The following is an 18,247-nucleotide window of genomic DNA, read 5'->3' as shown; positions in this document are numbered from 1 at the left end:
GCACTAGAGTAATCAGGAACTTGCTAGAACCAATTAAGGCAGACAGGCTGATTAGAACACCTGCAGCCAATCAAGGCAGGCTAATTAGGGCACCTGGGTTTTAAAAGGAGCTCTCTCCAGTCAGATGAGGAGGAGCCAGAGGAGAAGAAGTGCATGTGAGGAGCTGGGAGCAAGAGGCAAAAAGAGCTGAGACTGAGAGGCTGTGCTGCTGGAGGACTAAGGAGTACAAGCGTTATCAGACACCAGGAGAAAGGTCCTGTGGTGAGCATAAAGAAGGTGTTTGGAGGAGGCCATGGGGAAGTAGCCCAGGGAGTTGTAGCTGTCATGCAGCTGTTACAAGAGGCACTATAGACAGCTGCAATCCACAGGGCCCTGGGCTGGAACCTGGAGTAGAGGGCGGGCCTGGGTTCCCCCCAAATGTCCCCACTCCTGATCAGACACAGGAGGAGTTGATCCAGACTGTGGAGAAGTTCACTGAGGTGAGCAAATCTGCCAATAAGCGCAGGATCCACCAAGGTACAGGAGGAACTTTGTCACAGTACGTAAGCTATACTAAAGACAAACCCACAGTAACCGTCTCCAGTTTGTGAGGGGCCCCATGCAGCCAGTCTCTAGGAAACAGATACATTCATGGTGGTTAAGTCCATTAATGGCTATAAGCCAGGATGGGTAAGGAATGATGTCCCTAGCCTCTGTTTGTCAGAGGGTGGAGATGAATGGCAGGAGAGAGATCATTTGATCATTACCTGTTAGGTTCACTCCCTCTGGGGCACCTGGCATTGGCCATTGTCGGTAGACAGATACTGGGCTAGATGGACCTTTGGTTTGACTCAGTCTGGCTGTTCTTATGTTCTAAGCTAAATGAACCCAAAGTTTATGGTGACAGATATGAGTCAAGGAAGCCAGCAGAGTATCAGAAACCTGGAAAAATCTCTGACTGAATGGGCGTTTGGTCACAAGCTGAGGTGGTTCAAAAGTTTTGGATCTTTTTAAGCAGAATTTTTTTTTGTTTCTTTAAACAATCGAACACAGCAAGCAGCAAATATTTGGCCACACGCTTTTGAAACCCCAAACCATATTCAGGTTTTGACAGACTAATTTCAGCTTTTCAATTAAAAAAACTACAACAAATTTTGAAGGAAGGCAGACATTGTCTGTGATTTTTTTCTGCTTTTTAAAAACCCCTAGTTTTCAATCCAGAAAAAGTTTTGACAGAAAATATTTGTCCAACCTTTTTAATGAGCTTTAGTGCCTTTTAGCACTAGCTGATGCTGAGAACCAGTGATACCTTGTAAAGAAGTTTTCTCAAAACTGGGTTTGTGCTGCAATGCAGAAAGTTTATTTTTCCCAGGGCCGCCTGGGGGAGGACAAATGGGGTAATTTGCGTTGGGCCCTGGTCGGGCCCCCACGAGAATATAGTATTTTATAGTATTGCAACTTTTTTATGGAAGGGGCCCCTGAAATTGCTTTGCCCCAGGCCCCCTGAATCCTCTGAGCGGCCCTGTTTGGAGCTGTCCCTGCGGCCAGCTCTGGGGAGGGGAGGGTGCATGAGTCCTGCTTTCTGGGCCATGGGGAGCTGCCAGGCCGGTGTGCCCAGCGTTAGGAATTACAGTGTGGTAGGCCTGGGCCCAGCAGCTCCTCGTGAGAAGCAGCAGAGGGAAGAGAGAGGGCTGGAGGCGAATGAAGACGCATTTGTGTTTGGAGAATGACAGATCTGGCTCTGGGGAACTAGCTCTTTGCCATGAGCTGAGAGCGTTCTGTCCCACACAGCTCCTGGGGCCGGAGCTGGGTGGGCTTCACGAGAGGTTCGCTCCAGGGAGGCCCAGTGATCAGTGGCCTCTGGGCTCAGCTGTTTGTCCCGGTGCCCCAGTCGGGGCATGGAGCCTCCTGGAAACATGAAGTCACCTTTGCAGCCTGTTATTACATTTCCACCTTCCTCACCCAGGGACGTTTCCCAACTCTTGCAGGGCCCTGCTGCTTCCCTGTTCCCTTCGGGAGGGGCAGACACTGGGGGCAGCTCTCTTGTGCAATGTCCCCGCCAGTGATGGCATGATGGTATATAAGCTGGTGCAGCTCGGCTCTGGACATCCTGGCCCATCAGCACCATGAAATCAGGCCTCCTCCTCCTGGGGCTCCTCGCCCTCTGGGCTGACCTGCTGCCTGCCTCTGGGCAGCTCCATCAAGGTGAGGTCTCCCTGCCCCTGGTTCCCAATCCAGCCCGGCAGCCAGCGCTTCCCTCCTGCCTGCCCCTGCCCTGAGCCTGCCCTCAGCCCCATTCGCTCTCAGCAGCTCCTGCCCCGTATCCCCCACATAACACAGCCCCTCTCAGCATCCCTGGCCCTGCCGCCAGCCCCAGGGTCTCTCACCCCCTGGGCTTGGGGCTGTCCCCGGGCGTCCCCCAGTTCACCCCAGTGAGGCCTCTTTCCTCTGTCCCTGGCCTTTCGCTCTTCCCCTCCCGCTCCGGGACTCTGATCCCCCCTGGCTCTCCCCAGTCCTCTGGCTGCTCCTGGAGCTGTTCTACCCTCTAGGCTCTCCCTGGTGAACCCCCCATGCCCATGGCTCTGACACCCCCCTTGGACCCATCTCCCTCTGGGCTTGGTCGCAGCCTGGCTATGGGATGTGCCCTTGGGTGTCTCCCTGCCATGCTCAGCTCAGTGTGAGCTCTCTTCCCTCCCATCCTACCGGGTCTTTCTCTAATTCACCTCTAGGCAGGCTCCCCTACCCCTGCCAGGTCCAAAGGCAGGCGCTTTCCTGCACTCAGGCAGCCCTAGTTCGGCCACCTGCAGAACATGCTGCCCCTGCAGCGAGGAGCCTCAAATGGTGCCCGTGGTCACAGGAAAGGGGGAGATATTTCCTTGGGAGCAGGGAGGCTGCTGGGGGCTGTGAGTGAGCTCGGGCAGGAGGGGAGCCCAGCCTGAGACAATGGCCAGGCCCCCTCTCCCCGCACACATACTGGTTGGCACCGACTGGCACTGCCAGGTTGATACCAAGGGGCCCTGGAGGGCTGCTTCTCGCCAGTGACCTGTGGCAGGACCTGGGGAGCGGCTCCAGGGGCTGCAGACCAGTGAACTGTAGCTGGAGTCTGGACAGACCCCGCAAGGGGTGAGCTGAACTCCTGCCAGGACCAGTGAGATCGCCCAGGAGCGGGGGCTCCCACAGGGAAGCGAAGGGCAAGACACTCACCAAGCCTATGGCTGAGCCGAGGCTGGGGTCGGTTGACTGCTCATCTCTCCCGGCTGCCCAGACAGCAGCCCGGGCCTTGGCAATTGCTGTCCTGCCCGCTGTGCTGCAGGGACCACCCCGGCCCCAGCTGGGAGATGGGCTGCATGGGCTGTTCTGTCGGTCCCTGTGCTATCACAGCCTCCCCTCCCTGCCCCACCCAAATGACCCCCCAGGATTTTTCTCCTCTGCTGCTCAGCTCCTGCCCCCATGCCATTTGGACAGCTCTGCTCTGGTTCCTCGTTCAGTTTTAATCCAGCCTTTCCCTCATCCCCTCCTCTGCCCGTGCCTCTCCCTGAAACCTGCCTTGGGCTCCTTTGCCATCTCCTATACCCCAAGCAGCCTCTTGGCCCCATGCACCCAGCACCTTCCCTCCCCACTGCCAAAACTCCATAAACACTCCCTCCCTGCACGCAGCTTCCCCGGGGCCTCTTTGCCCTGGAGCCCTCAGGCTGTCTGGCGCTTGTCTTGTTTGTTGCCAGCTGAGCCACGCTGACTCATTATCAAGGCTCCAAGAGCATGTTTGTTTGTCATTCGATGGATTCACCAGATAGTGGGAGAAACCGATGGGGAGGGACGCTGGGGTGGTTGTGAACTGTCTCCTTTAAATGGCCCTGGTCATTTTTCTTCTCATGTGACTGGCTCCCTAAGTCACATCATGTTGTTTCTGCCCCTGAGCTAATGCTTGAAGAGTTTGGAAGCAGGGAATGAGGAATGTCAAGTCTTGCCCAGTCTGGGGTGGAGCATCAGACGCACCATCACTGGTGCTGAAGCGTGTGAAATGTATGAGAATCACTAACATTTTCCTGATGCCCAGCAGCTGCCACAACGCTTCAAGGACAAATACTAGTGAACACATGTTGGTGAAGTCACTTTTCACTTGTTGCTCAGCTCCAGCTTGTCCTGTGCAGCACAGCGCTCTGCTGTCAACACGTGTACCTGGGCGTGCGGAAATGGCTCAGGGCAGGCGCCAGTCTTTGTTTGGTGCAGCTCAGTCATTGCCCGGAGCTGCATATGCCCGTGGCAGGGTGTGAGTAACACAGATTGATACTAAGCCTATGTCTACACCATGGCCTCTCCGCCCTTTTGGGCACCTGTAGCCGTTTCAGGGGGCTGATCTCTCTTGCATTCCCCAAGTTTCCCCTCACTTAAAAACGCCTCGCTTGCAAAACCAGACATAGAAGTACAAATGGGTCACAGCCACTGGCATTGAACAATGGCTGAGTTTCTCATTGGGACCAGACAGTTACAAAGTAAGTCAACTGGAATGTAAATCTTGTGCTTACATTTCAGTGTATGGTGATAGAGCTGCACAAACAGGTCATTGTCGCTATGAAATTTTAGTTTGTTCTGACTTCGCTAGTGCTGTGTATGGAGCCTGTTGTAAACCTAGGCAAATTTCTCGCTGAGGTGTTGTACCCCTGGAAGAGGTCTGCATACCCCAGGGGTTCACGTACTCCTGGTTGAGACCCACGAGTCTACACCACCACTTATCCAGTAGAGCTTACATTGTTCAGGGGTGTGACTAAGCCACCCCCGAGCGAGATAAGTTACACTGACCTAAGCAATGGTGTGGACAGCCGATGGGGAGCTTCTCCCACTGACATAGCTACTGCCGCTCGTTAGGGTGGGAGAGCAACTCCCGTCAGCCTAAAAGGGCTTCACTAGAGACTCTACAGTGGTGCAGCTCTATTGCGACAGTTGTGAGCTCTCTCGTGTAGCCAGAGCCTAAGTCCCGGAGCTGCCTCCCCGCCCTGCTGCCGGCAGGAAGCTCTCCCAGCTCTCTGTACCTGTGACATGTCAAAGCCCGAGAGCCAGACCTCTGGGCTGGTTCTGCCTTTGCAGAACAAAGGCAGAAGGAGGGGATGGCACCTCTGGGTGCCCTTGGTGCCAACCCCCCATCACTGAGCTGTTGGGCGGGATGCGGGGCTTGACCTGTGTTATACGATGCTGTGTCATAAGCCAGGGTCTTTGCACACCCACGGGAACATATACCGAATAGAAACTGCTGCCCAGTGGCGATTCCAGTGGGAATTGCCCCAGCCGATCTGTGGAATTACAACAGACCCTGCTGGGGAGTGGGGTAGAGAGCACAGCAAAGAGGATTCACCCTGGAGAGGAGCCTTCTCTCTGTTTAGGTTCCCTTGTCTTGTTTGCTCTGACTTTACACTCGTTTCTGTCATGTAAGGGCCCTGCTGTGGTGGGGGCTTGCCATGTGCTCCCCCAGGTGGGACTGGCACAGGCCGGGGTTCATCGTTAATTCCTGGGCCCATCTCAAAGCATGCCCATTGGATCCTCCCGCCAGCCCCCTCCCTGAGGCCTGTGTCTCCAGTGACACACAGTTGAAAACAGGCCCTGAAACTGGAAGTTTTGCAGGGCTCTTTGGGGAGTGGAGGAGGTCACCCCTGGGGGCTGAGCAGTTCAATTCCTTCATCCCTGGAGGAGGGGGTACAGGGAAGGAGAGTCCATTGTCTAGACATGACCCCCTTGCCTCAGGCTGCTTCACTTTCCCTGGCCTGGCCGGTGTGTCTGCCCCAGGGCCGGCCCCAGGTACCAGCTCAGCAAGCAGGGGCTTGGGGCGGCACATCGGCTGCAGTTCGGGGGGAAGGACCTGCCGCCAAAGTGCCGCCGAAGAAGAAAGCGGCGCAGTGGAGCTGCCACCAATCGCGATCGTGGCTTTTTTCTTTTCGACGCTTGGGGCCAGCCCTGGTCTGCCCCATGCTCTGTAACCCTGGTTCTCTTCCCATTTGTTTCCAGTGAAAACAGGCAAGTGCCCCGCTCCCATCAATGCAGGGGCTGCGAACTGCAATAACTTCTGCTCCACGGACGCTGACTGCCCCGGATCTGAGCGCTGCTGCAGTAACGGCTGCGGGAGGGAGTGCAGACTCCCCATAGGAGGTGAGGGGTTCTCCTTCTCCACCCAGTGCTGGGTTTACAATGGCGCCGGTGGCACCATGGAGCCAGGCCCATGCTCTGCTTGCACTGTACCCTGAGATCCCACCAGCCAAGGGCTCCTCTCTGCCCCCACCTGCCAGTTTCTCTCTGTCTCCTGGCCAGACCCCAGTGCATCTCTGGCTCTGGGCAGTCTCTGCTTCCCACCACCTGTGGGGCTCCCTGGAGCTGAGTGCCTGGGACTGATGCAGAAGCCTGGCCAGTCTCAGCCAAGTGTGTGTATGGGGGAGACAGTGTGGGGGGCTTGGCTGGGCCCCTCCAGGCAGGTGGGTCCTGAGGGAGCCTGGCTGATTGCGCCACTTTCAAGGGGCTGGAGCAATTTCCCACCCTGGGACCAGCCCTGGCTGTGCGGCTGGCTCAGCCCGGCAGACACAGTCACCTCCCAGCAGGGCCGGTGAGTGCAGTCAGGAGGCAGGGCATGGGGGAGAGGGTATCTGGGAGACCTGGGGGGGTACTGGGCTTGAGGTGGGGGAGATGTGTGAGTTCTGTGTGGGGTGCTGGGCAGTTGTGGTGGGGCTGTGTCACGGAGTCCCCAGGCGATGCTCTGGAACTGCTCCCCACCAAGCCAGGCAGGACTTTGGGGAGCCTCCTCTCCCTTGGAGCAGACTTGTTCAGGGCAAGAAGCTCACACGTCTTCACCTCCTGGGTCTCTCCTTGGAGCATTCAGCATCCTCTGCCCCTCCGTGCGCTTCCCACAGCAAGCCCGCCCCAGCGGGGTCCTGGGGAAGCCACCGGGTCCTGCACCCCCACTTTGCAGTCAGACGTGACTCTCAGCCAGCCAATAACACAGAGGTTTATTCGATGACAGGAACAGGGTCTAAAACAGAGCTTGTAGGTACAGCGAACCAGACCCCTCAGCCGGGTCCATTCTGGGAGGCAGTGAGCCAGACCCCCACGTCTGCACTTCACTCCTCGACCCCAGCCAGCTCCAGACTAACAACCCCTCCCAGCCCCTCCTCTCTGCTCAGCCCCTTTCCCGGGCCAGGAGGTCACCTGATCCCTTTGTCTCCAACACCTTCAGCTGGCACCTTTGCAGACTAGGGGCCCAGGCCATCAGTTGCTAGGAGACAGAGTGCCAGGCATTTAGGTGCACTGGCCCTTTGCTCTGCCAGATACTTAAGAACTGCCATGGGGACACTGAGGCACCAACACAGTATTCAGAGAAAACATTAAGAACATTCCCAGTTCGTCACAGGCTGTCGGCAGAGGTGGTGGTGTGCAGGGCGCTGTGCATTTATGGCAGGGTCTGGGGAGGTGCTGGGCATAGCGGATCCAGGGGGGGCCTTCTGGTCATAGGGAATTGGGGGGGGGGGGGGGAGTGTTCCAGTGTTGGGTGAGGGAGGATGTGTGGCATGACATAGGCCCGCCCCCGAGGGGAAGGGGCATGCTGGCAGCACAAGGCCAGGTGCGCCACTGTGCATCTGGCCAGTCTGTAAACATGCCCTGCACTGGGCTGGGCAGAGCGGGGCTGCTCCTGCCATGCCGTGCCCCATTGCCCCTCACTGGGCCCTTGCTCTGGGGACCAACACTGCCCCCCGCCCCGGTGCCATGTCCCATTGCCCCCTGGGGCCCACAAAACATTAATCTATCCCTGTCTCCACCCCAGCCCCACATCGCTGCTGGGAGCCTAGAGCCAAGGGCTGGGGATCCCGTGGCCACACCCACCCCTTTGGGCTCCTTATTTTAATGTAACAAGGTGGCCACAGCCCCCTGAGAAAGTCTGGACATCTGCAGCCATGATAGCCCCATGAATCCTGCTTCCAGGGCCCAACCCCACCCCAACGGGCATGGGCCTCGCCCCTACCCAGCCGAGAGAGGTCAGAACTCAGGCCGAGCTGGGCCTCCCTTGTGTGCGGGAGTGACAGAGTACGAGGTTCCTGATGCGGGGGTGGAATCTCGGGGTGTCCTGATTACAACAGTCGCGCTCAGGTGTTACGGGGATAAATTGACCATGTCTGCTGCTTCCTGCCCAGTCCAGGGGCAGCTGCCCATTTCCACCCTGAGTTTGACCCGAACCTCTCAGATCCCTCCCAGTCCTGCATTTCCAGGCTTCCCTGGAGCCCTACAGGCAGAGACATTAGCTAGCACTGAACGGGGCTGTGTGTGCAAAGCCAGTGATCTAGGTGGGTGGGGGATCAGCCTGCTCAGGGATGCAGGAGCACAGGCTGCAGTTTCCATTGTCACTAGTCCAGACAATGCTGAGCCTGCTCTCTCGCTGTTCTGTTCCCCAGTAAACCCAGGGTACTGCCCGAAGATCGACCCCGACATAATGACAATCTGCATTGTGGAATGCAACAATGACAGGGAATGTGGAGCTGGCAGCAAATGCTGCAGCCTGGGATGCCGTGTGCAGTGTGCAGGGGCAGTGCCAGGTAACGCCGCACCTGGGAGCGGGGGCGTCAAAGGGAGGGGTACTTGGTCCTGCCTATTAGATGAGCCCCCAGGATATTCTGTGTAATTCGAATTGCTACGCATCTGGGGCTGGGTCTGAGAATGGGCCAGGGAGGAAGGAGGCCTAAGTGACAGAGCTGGGACAGGCAGGGGACTGACTGGAGAGGGTGTAGGGCCCATGGGCCTGTGGTTGAGCATGGGATGGGAGGGTCTGGGCGGAAGCAGCAGAGACTGGTCCTGGAGAGGCGCAGACCAGGACTCCAAGGAAAAGCCTTGGACAGAAGTCCGATCTTGGGCCTGGCTCAGGTCCGTGGTGCAGGCCTGTGGGTTTGGAGTTTGTTCCCCGCAGAGACATGAGCTGTTCTTATTTCCCTTTTCCAGCCAAAGCCGGCACCTGCCCCAAGAGGAGAGTGCTGCAGACATTCGCTCCATGTGAGAATAAGTGCAGAGATGACAGGGACTGTCCTAACAGGAAGAAATGCTGCTTTACTGGCTGTGGCCTTGGCTGTCTGGCCCCTGTAACAGGTACTAGTAGCAAAGAGAGGGGCATGAGGAGCCCTCAGGCCCACAGCACTTGCCAGGCATCCTGTGGGCCAGACACATCCCCACTTCCCCTCCAGTCTGGGTTCACTAACCTGAGCTCTCTCGCAGATCTTTGCCTCTCTCCAGGTGACATTTGCCGACTCCCGCCAGAGAGGGGCCCTTGTAAGGCACTGGTCCTTCGCTTCTTCTACAACCCAGCCTCCAGGACGTGCGAAAGCTTCATCTACGGCGGCTGCCAGGGCAACGGGAACAACTTTAGAACCCTCCTGGAGTGCCAGCAGGCCTGCAGGAAACGCGGTAAGGGGACCAAGCACGTGAACTTGCTCACCTGGGCTGGGCAGCTCAACGAGTTGGGACAGCCTGAGAATTAACACAACTGCCGGTGGGACTGGTCCCCAGGAGTCCAGGGTGGGAAACAGGACTAAATAAAAATAGCTTGCTTGTTCTGGGGGCTGGATTCTAGTCCTGCTGCTTCGGGAGGGCAGGGCAGGGGAGACCATCACGAAAATCAGCTAAAAAATATTCAGCATGTGAATCTGTGCTATAAGTATTCATAAACAAACAGCCCTGGCTGTACCGTGAGGGAGCCCTGCATGAAATGGCCATGAGCAGTCATATGCACGTGTGGATTGAGAGTTTGCGTACACAGTCCGTAACTGTTAGCAAACGGGGTTTGCAGTTGCACATATGTTTTGTCTGCCTAACCTTAAGGAACGGATTTTCATGAGGTTCGGATATGCACACGGCCCTCCCGCCCTTGTGACCAGGTCCCCTTTAGCCCCATCTCCCACCCCAGCTGGAGACTGGGTCCCAGTTAGATTTGAACGTGGATGCTGAGAGCCTTCGGAGAGTTCTCCCTTTTCTCCGAACCGTCTCTCCAAACTCTGTAGCTAAAGAGACCTGCAAGCTCCCTGTGCAGCCCGGCCCACGTTTAGCCTGCAGTCGCAGCTACTATGACTCAATCACCAAGACGTGTGACGAGTTCCTTTATGGTGGCTGCCAGGGCAGTGGGAACAATTGAGCACTGGAGCCAAATGTCTCCGGACCTGTGGAGGAGCCAGGAGGCTGTGTCTACACTACCACCTTTGCCAGAATAATGTATGTTATTCAGAAGTGTGAAGAAACACACCCCTGAGCCACATGAGTTTCACTGACAGAAACTGGCTGTGAGTTCTCTACCTTGGTGTCTCCAACCAGTTATTAAGTGTGAACTCCTCAGGCACCATAACAGCCTAACCAGGTGTCCCAGACAGGCCCCTTGGGTACGCCGGTCTGTGTCGCCCCCCCAGGTGAGTGCACCTTTGTGATATCTGGTTCCTTATCACAGAAATATTCAGCTGACTCCCAGCCCCAAAGGGCCAGTCACTTACCTAGGTCAATCGCACCTCAGATCTCACACCAGAGAGAAGGCTTCTAGCCAATCCTATAATAACTATCTAAAGATTTATTAACTGGGAAAAGGAAACCAGAGAGTTATTTACAAGGTTAGTGCAGGTAAACATAGAAACACAAATGAGTCACTATCTCAACTTGCACAAGGAAATAGAGGCTTCTATCATGAGCAAGCGTTATATGCCCTTCAGGACTAACCCTGGCTGAGCAGCTTTGAATCTCTTGCTTATGTCTAGAAACCTGCCCACCCCAGAGTCCAAGCAGCCTAATGAGCATCAGTTCCTTCTGTTTGGGGGTTCTATCCCCATCTGTCCTTGTGATCTCAGCTGCAAATTCAGTGATGGGAGGAATCCATTAACACGACTCATCCTCACTGGGGCAGGGAAGGCAAAACAACAAACATTGTTTGTCCTCTTTAATGCCTCACAATAGTCCGTCTGGTGTCAATGGCCCGTTCCCGTTGGCAGGACATAACAGCTTCTGCAGGAGATCAGCCATTCACACTAATTCATGGCTTTCTCCCCTCTGGCAAGTTACACAGTCACATGGACTCACCATATGACTGCTCAAATATTACCCTACACTATGGGACACAGACACTGTAAGCGAGATGAATGCAGGCGGCAACACACCAGCATTCAATAAACACTAACCAGATTCCTATCATCCCACCCCCTATGTTAACACTACTAGTGCACAGGTGAGCCAGACTGATTCCAGCTCTGTGTCGGTCACTGTTCCATTGAGACTCGGGGACTCGGGATTGCCAGTGTCATCCCACCCTGGCTTTATTAGGCTGGTACAGGAGGTATAAAGCTCTGACCTGAGCAGGTGGTTGCCACATTGCTCAGCTGCTATCCTGTTGCTACATTTCGCTCTGGAACAGGAACTGACTGGCCCCTTCCTGAGGACGTTGGGCGTTCAGCTACTGAAGCAACTGCTTCCCTTCTCCTGTTGTTAAACGGAATAAACGGCTCCCCAGGGAGGTGCCTCTTTGCAGGGATGAGAGCGTAGCTGTGACGAGCCCTTGGCCCTCCCGCTCGCCACTCTGCACACATTGGAAACGCTGTTAGTGTTATGGCCCCCAAAGGTGCTGGGCGCGGCACAGACAGGATCTCCCATCATCCCAGCATGTGAGACATGAGCTGTGTGGAGGATTCACAGAGAACTACAGAGATGTTTGCTCCTGCGGGGGGTCCTGCCCCTCGGCCCCTCCCTTTGCATCCCTTAGTGCCGTGTTTATCCAACCTCGCTCGCTGGAACCCCTGGGACAGAATTCCTCCCCTAACCCCTAGAGCTGGGTGGGGCTCGGCCCTGGAGAGCGTGGCTGAAGCTGGAAGTGGGGGTTTCTCTGCTGGAAGGTCGCCCCTCCCTGCGCTGAGCTCTCGGTGAGACGAGGACTGGACGGGGACCCCTGGCTCAAGGGCAGGAGCCAGGGGTGCCCTGAGTGCAGGCCTGGGGGCGGTTTTCCATCTGATATCTAATCTCTCACTGCTGTCTCCAGGGCTGGTGCATTTCTCTGAGGACCCCGCTCAGCCCCTCATGGAGCTGTTGGGCTTTGTTATCAGCCAGGTGTCTCACTGCCATGGGACCGTTCTGTCTTCCAGAGAAACCCGGGTTCTGCCGCGTGTTCCCCCCAGACACCATGGGGATCTGTGCTCTGCTCTGCTTCAGCGACGCCGACTGCCCTGGAGCAGAAAAGTGCTGCAGTGTTGGGTGTGGCTGGACTTGCCAAACCCCCACAGCAGGCGAGGTTCAGTGTAGTGCGGGGGCTCTGCAGAGCGAGTCCTGCCTCCCGCTGCACGGGGCCATTCTGATCACCAGGCACAAGGGCTCCCTGCTCCCATCTCTGAGCGCTGGGAGGAATCGGGTCACGCAGACAGGGCCAGGGCCCCAGCATCACAGAAGGGGTGACCACCTGTCCTGACTTGGGCGTAAATGTCCTAAAATGTACATTTCACGTCTTGTTCCTGGGTGAATGACTCCAGGACAGCCTGCCTGACACACAGGGTGGTGCCAGCCTCTTCCTGGCTGGGGGAGCTGAGGTGGTCCTTAGCTCCCCTTCACTATGAGACCCCACCCCCTGGCCAGGCCGAAAGCCGAAGCCAGGCCATGGTAAGGGGAGCCCAGGCTGCTGGGGGGAGTCCCAGGCTCTCAGGCTGCCCTGGTCACCCTACTCCAGGGGGCAGGAAAACCATCCGGGAGCTGCTGTCAGGCACCTCGGCCCCCGCCCAGGGCAGGTGGAGGGTCTGGGTCTCCCCGCAGCGGCCCAGACTCCCCTTACCACCGCTTGGCTCCGGCTTCTGGCCTGGCCAGAGCACGGGGCCTGGGGGAAGAGGTGGTTCAGGGGATGTAGTCACAGAGGGTCTGGGGTTCCTGCCTGTGTCTTGTTTTTACATTTTGAAAAGGTCACTGTAGTCACAGACCTGCTCCGAGTGACCCAGCTCCCCGCAGGCCTGGAGTCTGCGTGGAAGCTGGGAGTGCAGATTGCCCTCTCCCCACACAGTGCTCCCAGCTCTCTCGGGATGAGGCGAAAGGCTGTGGGAGGCTGGCATGGAGATGGGGAGACACTGCTCAGGGATGATATCGGCCGGCTGGGTCTCCTGCCTCCTCCCCGGGGCTTCTCTGTGCCATGGAGTTTGCCCAGTGGTGGCTCCCGAGGTCACCCAGCCCCGTGCACTCAGCCCTGCTGCAAGGAGGGCGACTGCCCAGGAAGGGCCGGGTGCAGCCGCATCAGCTGTGTCCCCGACTGCCCCCCAGGCAGAACCGCTCTGCCTGCACCTGACACTGAGGCCCCCCCTGTGTGCCGGGATCTCTGTGCCCAGCCCTGCGCATGAGGCAGTCCAGGATTGCAGGTCCTTGCTCCTGTCACCTCCCTCCCTGCCCCCCAGCCCCAGGACCACCCCTGGCCTGACCGACTGTCCCCTTCTTCCACAGGGCCGACCAGAGAGAGACTGGGAAGAACCGAAAGCCTGACAGCAGGGCCTGTGGGGGATGGGACAGGATCCTCCAATCCGGTCCCCACCTGACACCCACCCCCAGTCGCCCATGGGCCTGATCTCGCCCCGCACATGGCTTGTGTATTAAAGAGCTCAGCTCAGCTGGCCTCCCTGTGATTTCCTGGCTTGGGCCTCACTGACCCTGCATGTCCGCCTGGGAAACCCCCCCTGCAGCTGTCATCTCTCCCATCGCTCTGGGCACTGACGTACAGGGTCCTGGCTCGCCCCCACTCCCGTTTCTCAGCCAGTGACCCAGACCATGCTCCCAGCACTCGAGCTGCTGGCGATGGTGACGTATCCTGACTCACCAGCGCGGCCATTGCCTGGGCATAGCCTCAGAGAACAGGCTGCATGTTTGTAGGGCCAGGCAGTGAGCGGGGTCATGGGACTGCCTCTGATCTCAGGTGCACATCCCTTTTGCAGTGGTGTGCAGCGCTGACTGGAGCCCGGGACAGACAATCTGGTGAGAGGCCCTGTGGCCTCCCAGTTCCTAGGTTATTTCCTTCCTTCTGTATTTTGTGACTCAGGGAAGCTGCAGGGAGACAGGCTCTTTCTTTGTGACATGCTCATCTGCTTCTGCTGCCCAGCCTTTGTCACTTCACAGCCCTGGTCTGCACTGTCTCAGCGGCCAGCTGGGCTGTTAGCTGGACCCAGAAACAGCCTCAGTCAGGGGAGCGAGGGGACGGGGGCTGGGGAGCAGAACTATTTCAGAATCAGATGTTTGTGAAGTTCCTCCTTAGGCCCCAGCAGGAATTTAAATGCCTTGTGCCCAGCCCCACCCAGTGACCTCATTCCGGCTCCCCAAGCGTCCCCTCCGGAGGCGGGGCCCTCCCCTCAGGGCCTGGCAGGCAGTGCAGCGTCACCAGCCTCGATTCCCCAAGCAGCCCAATGGGATGCTGCGTCTGTCCTAGTGATGGCTGGGCAAGCCTGTGGGCACCGCTGCATCCCACTGAGATGTGATGAATGGAAGGTTCCCCTATGCAGGGTGAAATTCCCCCTGCACGGAGGGACCCCAAAGGACTGAGGCATCTCTTCAGCAGCATTGCTAACCACCAGCGTTCACAAGCCAGGAGTGAGACCCCCAAAACCACGAGATTGGCTTTAAAATCATGAGATTTAAAAAAACAAAAAACAAAAAACATGGCATGGGTTCTGTTCCTTTGATGTTGGGCCTCTCAGCCTTCGGGCTGCTCTGGGACCGTGTTTCCTAGCTTTTCTCTGCAGCCATGGGTGCTAGAACCTAGCTGGTTGTTGTAAATGGAAGCTGAGATTCTCCTGTAGCCTTAGGCTGCTGGGAGTGGGCGACAGGGGTTCTGTTCATTCCCTCTGGGGTACTTGGCATTGGCCACGGTTGGCAGGCAGGATACTGGACTAGATGGACCTTTGGTCTGACCCAGTCTGACCGCTCTGATATTCTTATGAAATAGAGGGTGAAGAGAAGCACGAGTCAGCGGCAGACTCGTGCTAACGCCTGCAAGCTGACGATGGTGGGCTAGCTCTGCGGCATGAAGGCATAGCTGCTAGGGCAGGTGCTCCTGAGTGAAGAGTTAAAGTGCAGCCTGCATGCTCCGCACAGAGGTGTCTGATGTATGCTGGGATGGAAGGTGCTTTAGGGCTCTGGTGCTAATCATCGTTACATCCTCCGATGAGCAGAACGACACGTATTTCCCACCTGCTAACCCCCTGCGTAGCAGGATGAGTGGAACTGGAGTCAGAGGGCCCATGTTCCCCAGAGGGTCTGTGATGGCAGGACACCAGTGGAATGGGGGAATTGGGCTGGAAGCGGCTCGCCCATGTGGGCAGAGCAGTGTGTGGGGTTTACTGAAGCTCCACCTGGCCACCTCGACCTGCGCTCAGCCTCACACTTTGCTAGGGAACCGCGGTGGCAGGGCTGAGCTGTGAGTTCTGTGCAGGGCAGCGGCTGGAGGCATGATCCAGGGAACTCCGACTATGCCCCCCGGAGACCTGGCCTTTGCAGGCATTGCACTGAGATACATTTATATGACCCCTCTTTCATGAGACAACACGCTGGCAGCTTACCCCCTTGGTGAAGGATCCTGTTTGTTTCTTTCCATCTCAGACTAAGCCTTTGATCTCAGTCACAAGCAGGACACCCCACCCCTCCTGGTTCCTGTTGATTTTCTCTCTTGTAGTATCACCGGTATATGTCTCAGTGAGCAAACAGGCACACAATACACAGAAGACTCATGGCCAGACTGAGAGGTAAGCGTCTGTTACCCGCTGCCTGCAAGGAACATGGCCAAGGCTGTCACCTCCTGGCGACTTCCCTCCCGGGACCTTGAGAATATAATTTGCAGTGCAGAGCTTTTTGCAATGATTTTGATGAGCAGTGGGCTACTGGCTGCTGGTGGAGACCTCACATTCCTCTCTTTGGTGAACTGGATCTGACCGAGGGGATCCCTGTGTCACGGAGTGTGGGGGAGTACGGCCCTGCACCCCTCTTCCTGGGACCCACAGTGACTCTTAGCCAGCCAGTAAAACAGAAGGTTTATTGGACAACAGGAACACAGGTTACAGCAGGGCTTGCAGGCACAGTCAGGACCCCTCCACAGAGTCCTTCTGGGCTTTCAGGGTGCTTGGATCCTAGCTAGGATACCTTGAATTCCGCCCATCCAGCCCCAAGCCCAAACTCAAACTGCTTCCCTCCTGCCACTCCCTTCCTTTGTTCCCCTTCCTGGGCAAAGGTGTTGACCTTTTTCCTCTCTTAACTAGCTCAGGTTACAGGCTCTGGTATCGTCCATCCCCTAAAGTCCTTCCCTGCTCTCCCATTCCCCACACACACAGCCCCTACTCCATCACACCCTGTCAAACCCTATGCACTCCCTGTGCCCTCAGCCAGGTGGCTCCAAGAGGTTTCTGGGTCACAGATGGCAAGCGCCACAGACCCTCGTGGGGAATCCAGCCACAGGAGCGGTGGCTTTGTTCAGGATGCGCCGTCAGAATTGTATAGCTGCAGAGTAAAAGGCAAAAGGAGGCGTCTCCTGAACAATGGAGAGAATTGTAAAAGCATATGGGGAGGTTTTCAAAGGCGAGAGGTGCCTTGAAGGAAAGCTGCAAATGGAAATAGATCCGACTGGGGAACCTGTGTGCTTACCACGAGGGAAACGTCCTTGGCCCTACGTTATCCAGTACAAGGAGCTTGAAAGGCTGCAGAGCAGAGGTGTCCTAGCGCCACTGCAGCCTGGATAAGCAACATAGTGGAGGTAAAGACGCCATCAGGGAAATTATGCATCTGCATACACCCAAGCCACTGAACCAGGCATTAACTAGATGCCACTATCCACTGTCCACAACTGACCTCATGCCAGAACTTGCCAAAGCCAGAATTGTTCCGGTCTGTGCTGTGAGGCATGGGGGGTTGGCACATCAGCCTGGTAAAGAGGCCAGCATGCTGACAAGCTTTACAACACCATTTGGTCACTACCGATAGCTGCCCATGCAGGTGCCATAAGCCCGGCACCAGAGCTGTTCCAGAGAAGACTCACTCAGGTGCCGGCAGGGCTGCCTGGGGTGAAAATAATTGCAGACAATATTCTCACTGTAGGTGAAGGGAGCAAGGACCCACGAGCTCAATGAGACCATGGCAGAAAACTACAAGCTTCCTACAGCCAAGCAGGGACAAGAACCTAAAACTTAACCCAGAAAACCTGGACACAGGGCTGTTGTCCCTGCCTCAGTACGTAGGGCTGCCGTGCAAAGAACACACGCCTCACGCCTGGGCATTGACAGCTAGCTGGGATGGGCAGGGAGTCGCAGAGCGGGTGGGCAGGGAGTCTACACTGCCACTTTCAGCACTAAAACATTAGTCACTCAGGGATGTGAAAAAACATAGCCCTGAGCAACAGAAGTTTTAGCATTGAAAAGCGCCGTATCGACAGCTCAAAGCTCCATCACTGGCGATTTACATTTACAGGGTTTAGTGAAGTGTCGTGTTGCAATGTAACCTGTCTTCAGCGTCATGCTGTGTGACTGCGACAGACTGCGGGCGCCTGAGGGGAGTCCATGGCATTGTGGAAGGGGAACCAGAGACTTATTGGGAACCCCGTTCTCAGTCAGTGAGCAGGCCCGGCCTGGCCACGCCGGGTTTCAATGCGGGGCTGCTGAACAGCAAGAGGGATTTAACTAGGCAAGTCCTGGTGAGACAGAAGCCAGGGAGTGGAAAATTCCAGGGGCCTTTTCCCAACAAGCTACAGCCTTTCTGTGCGTCGGCAGGTGGCACTGTTGCACCGTCGATCCCAGGGCCCCTTGTGCCTCTCCCCAGACTCTGGCTTCTCTTCCCTGCCCGGTGCCTTTCCTGCGCCCTGTGCCAGGTGCTGGTGGTGCAAGCCAGCGTGGCAGGCAGAGTGCCCTGCGACAGCTCGCAGACAGCGGCCAGGCACTGCATCAGGGCTGCACTGCCCGCCGGGTCTACCCGGGCGCTGCATCAGGGCTGCACTGCCCGCCGGATCCACCCGGACACTGCATCAGGGCTGCACTGCCCGCCGGGTCCACCCGGGTGCTGCATCAGGGCTGCACTGCCCGCCGGATCCACCCGGGCACTGCATCAGGGCTGCACTGCCCGCTGGGTCCACCCGGGTGCTGCATCAGGGCTGCACTGCCCGCCGGATCCACCCGGGCACTGCATCAGGGCTGCACTGCCTGCCGGATCCACCCGGGCACAGCTGAAGGGAGAAAGGGGGTCTGGTGCCATGTCTTACCAGAAGCACCTCTCCCAGTACCGGTCCTTCCCG

At 57.0% G+C, this 18,247-nt stretch overlaps 1 protein-coding gene across 2 annotated transcripts; it reads left to right on the top strand.

The window, feature by feature from the left end:
* Nucleotides 1-2,072: 2,072 nt before the first annotated feature.
* Nucleotides 2,073-13,597, top strand: LOC127031038 (WAP four-disulfide core domain protein 3-like). 2 transcript variants are annotated; one of them, XM_050917749.1, is made up of 6 exons: nucleotides 2,073-2,184; nucleotides 5,977-6,117; nucleotides 8,403-8,543; nucleotides 8,944-9,087; nucleotides 9,232-9,402; nucleotides 13,435-13,597. In XM_050917749.1, exons 1-6 carry the CDS (start codon nucleotides 2,106-2,108, stop codon nucleotides 13,524-13,526), a joined length of 768 nt encoding a protein of 255 aa, XP_050773706.1. In that variant the 5' UTR covers nucleotides 2,073-2,105; the 3' UTR covers nucleotides 13,527-13,597. The 2 variants fall into 2 exon arrangements, with proteins under 2 accessions (XP_050773706.1, XP_050773705.1); XM_050917748.1 differs by having other exon boundaries at nucleotides 9,214-9,402.
* The last annotated feature ends 4,650 nt before the right edge of the window (nucleotides 13,598-18,247 follow it).

This window comes from Gopherus flavomarginatus, chromosome 11, assembly GCF_025201925.1.
Source record: "Gopherus flavomarginatus isolate rGopFla2 chromosome 11, rGopFla2.mat.asm, whole genome shotgun sequence".
In the NCBI taxonomy this organism is placed as follows: Eukaryota; Metazoa; Chordata; order Testudines; family Testudinidae; genus Gopherus; species Gopherus flavomarginatus.
Note: the sequence above shows the minus strand (reverse complement) of the source record. Positions and strands in the feature narration are given on the sequence as shown.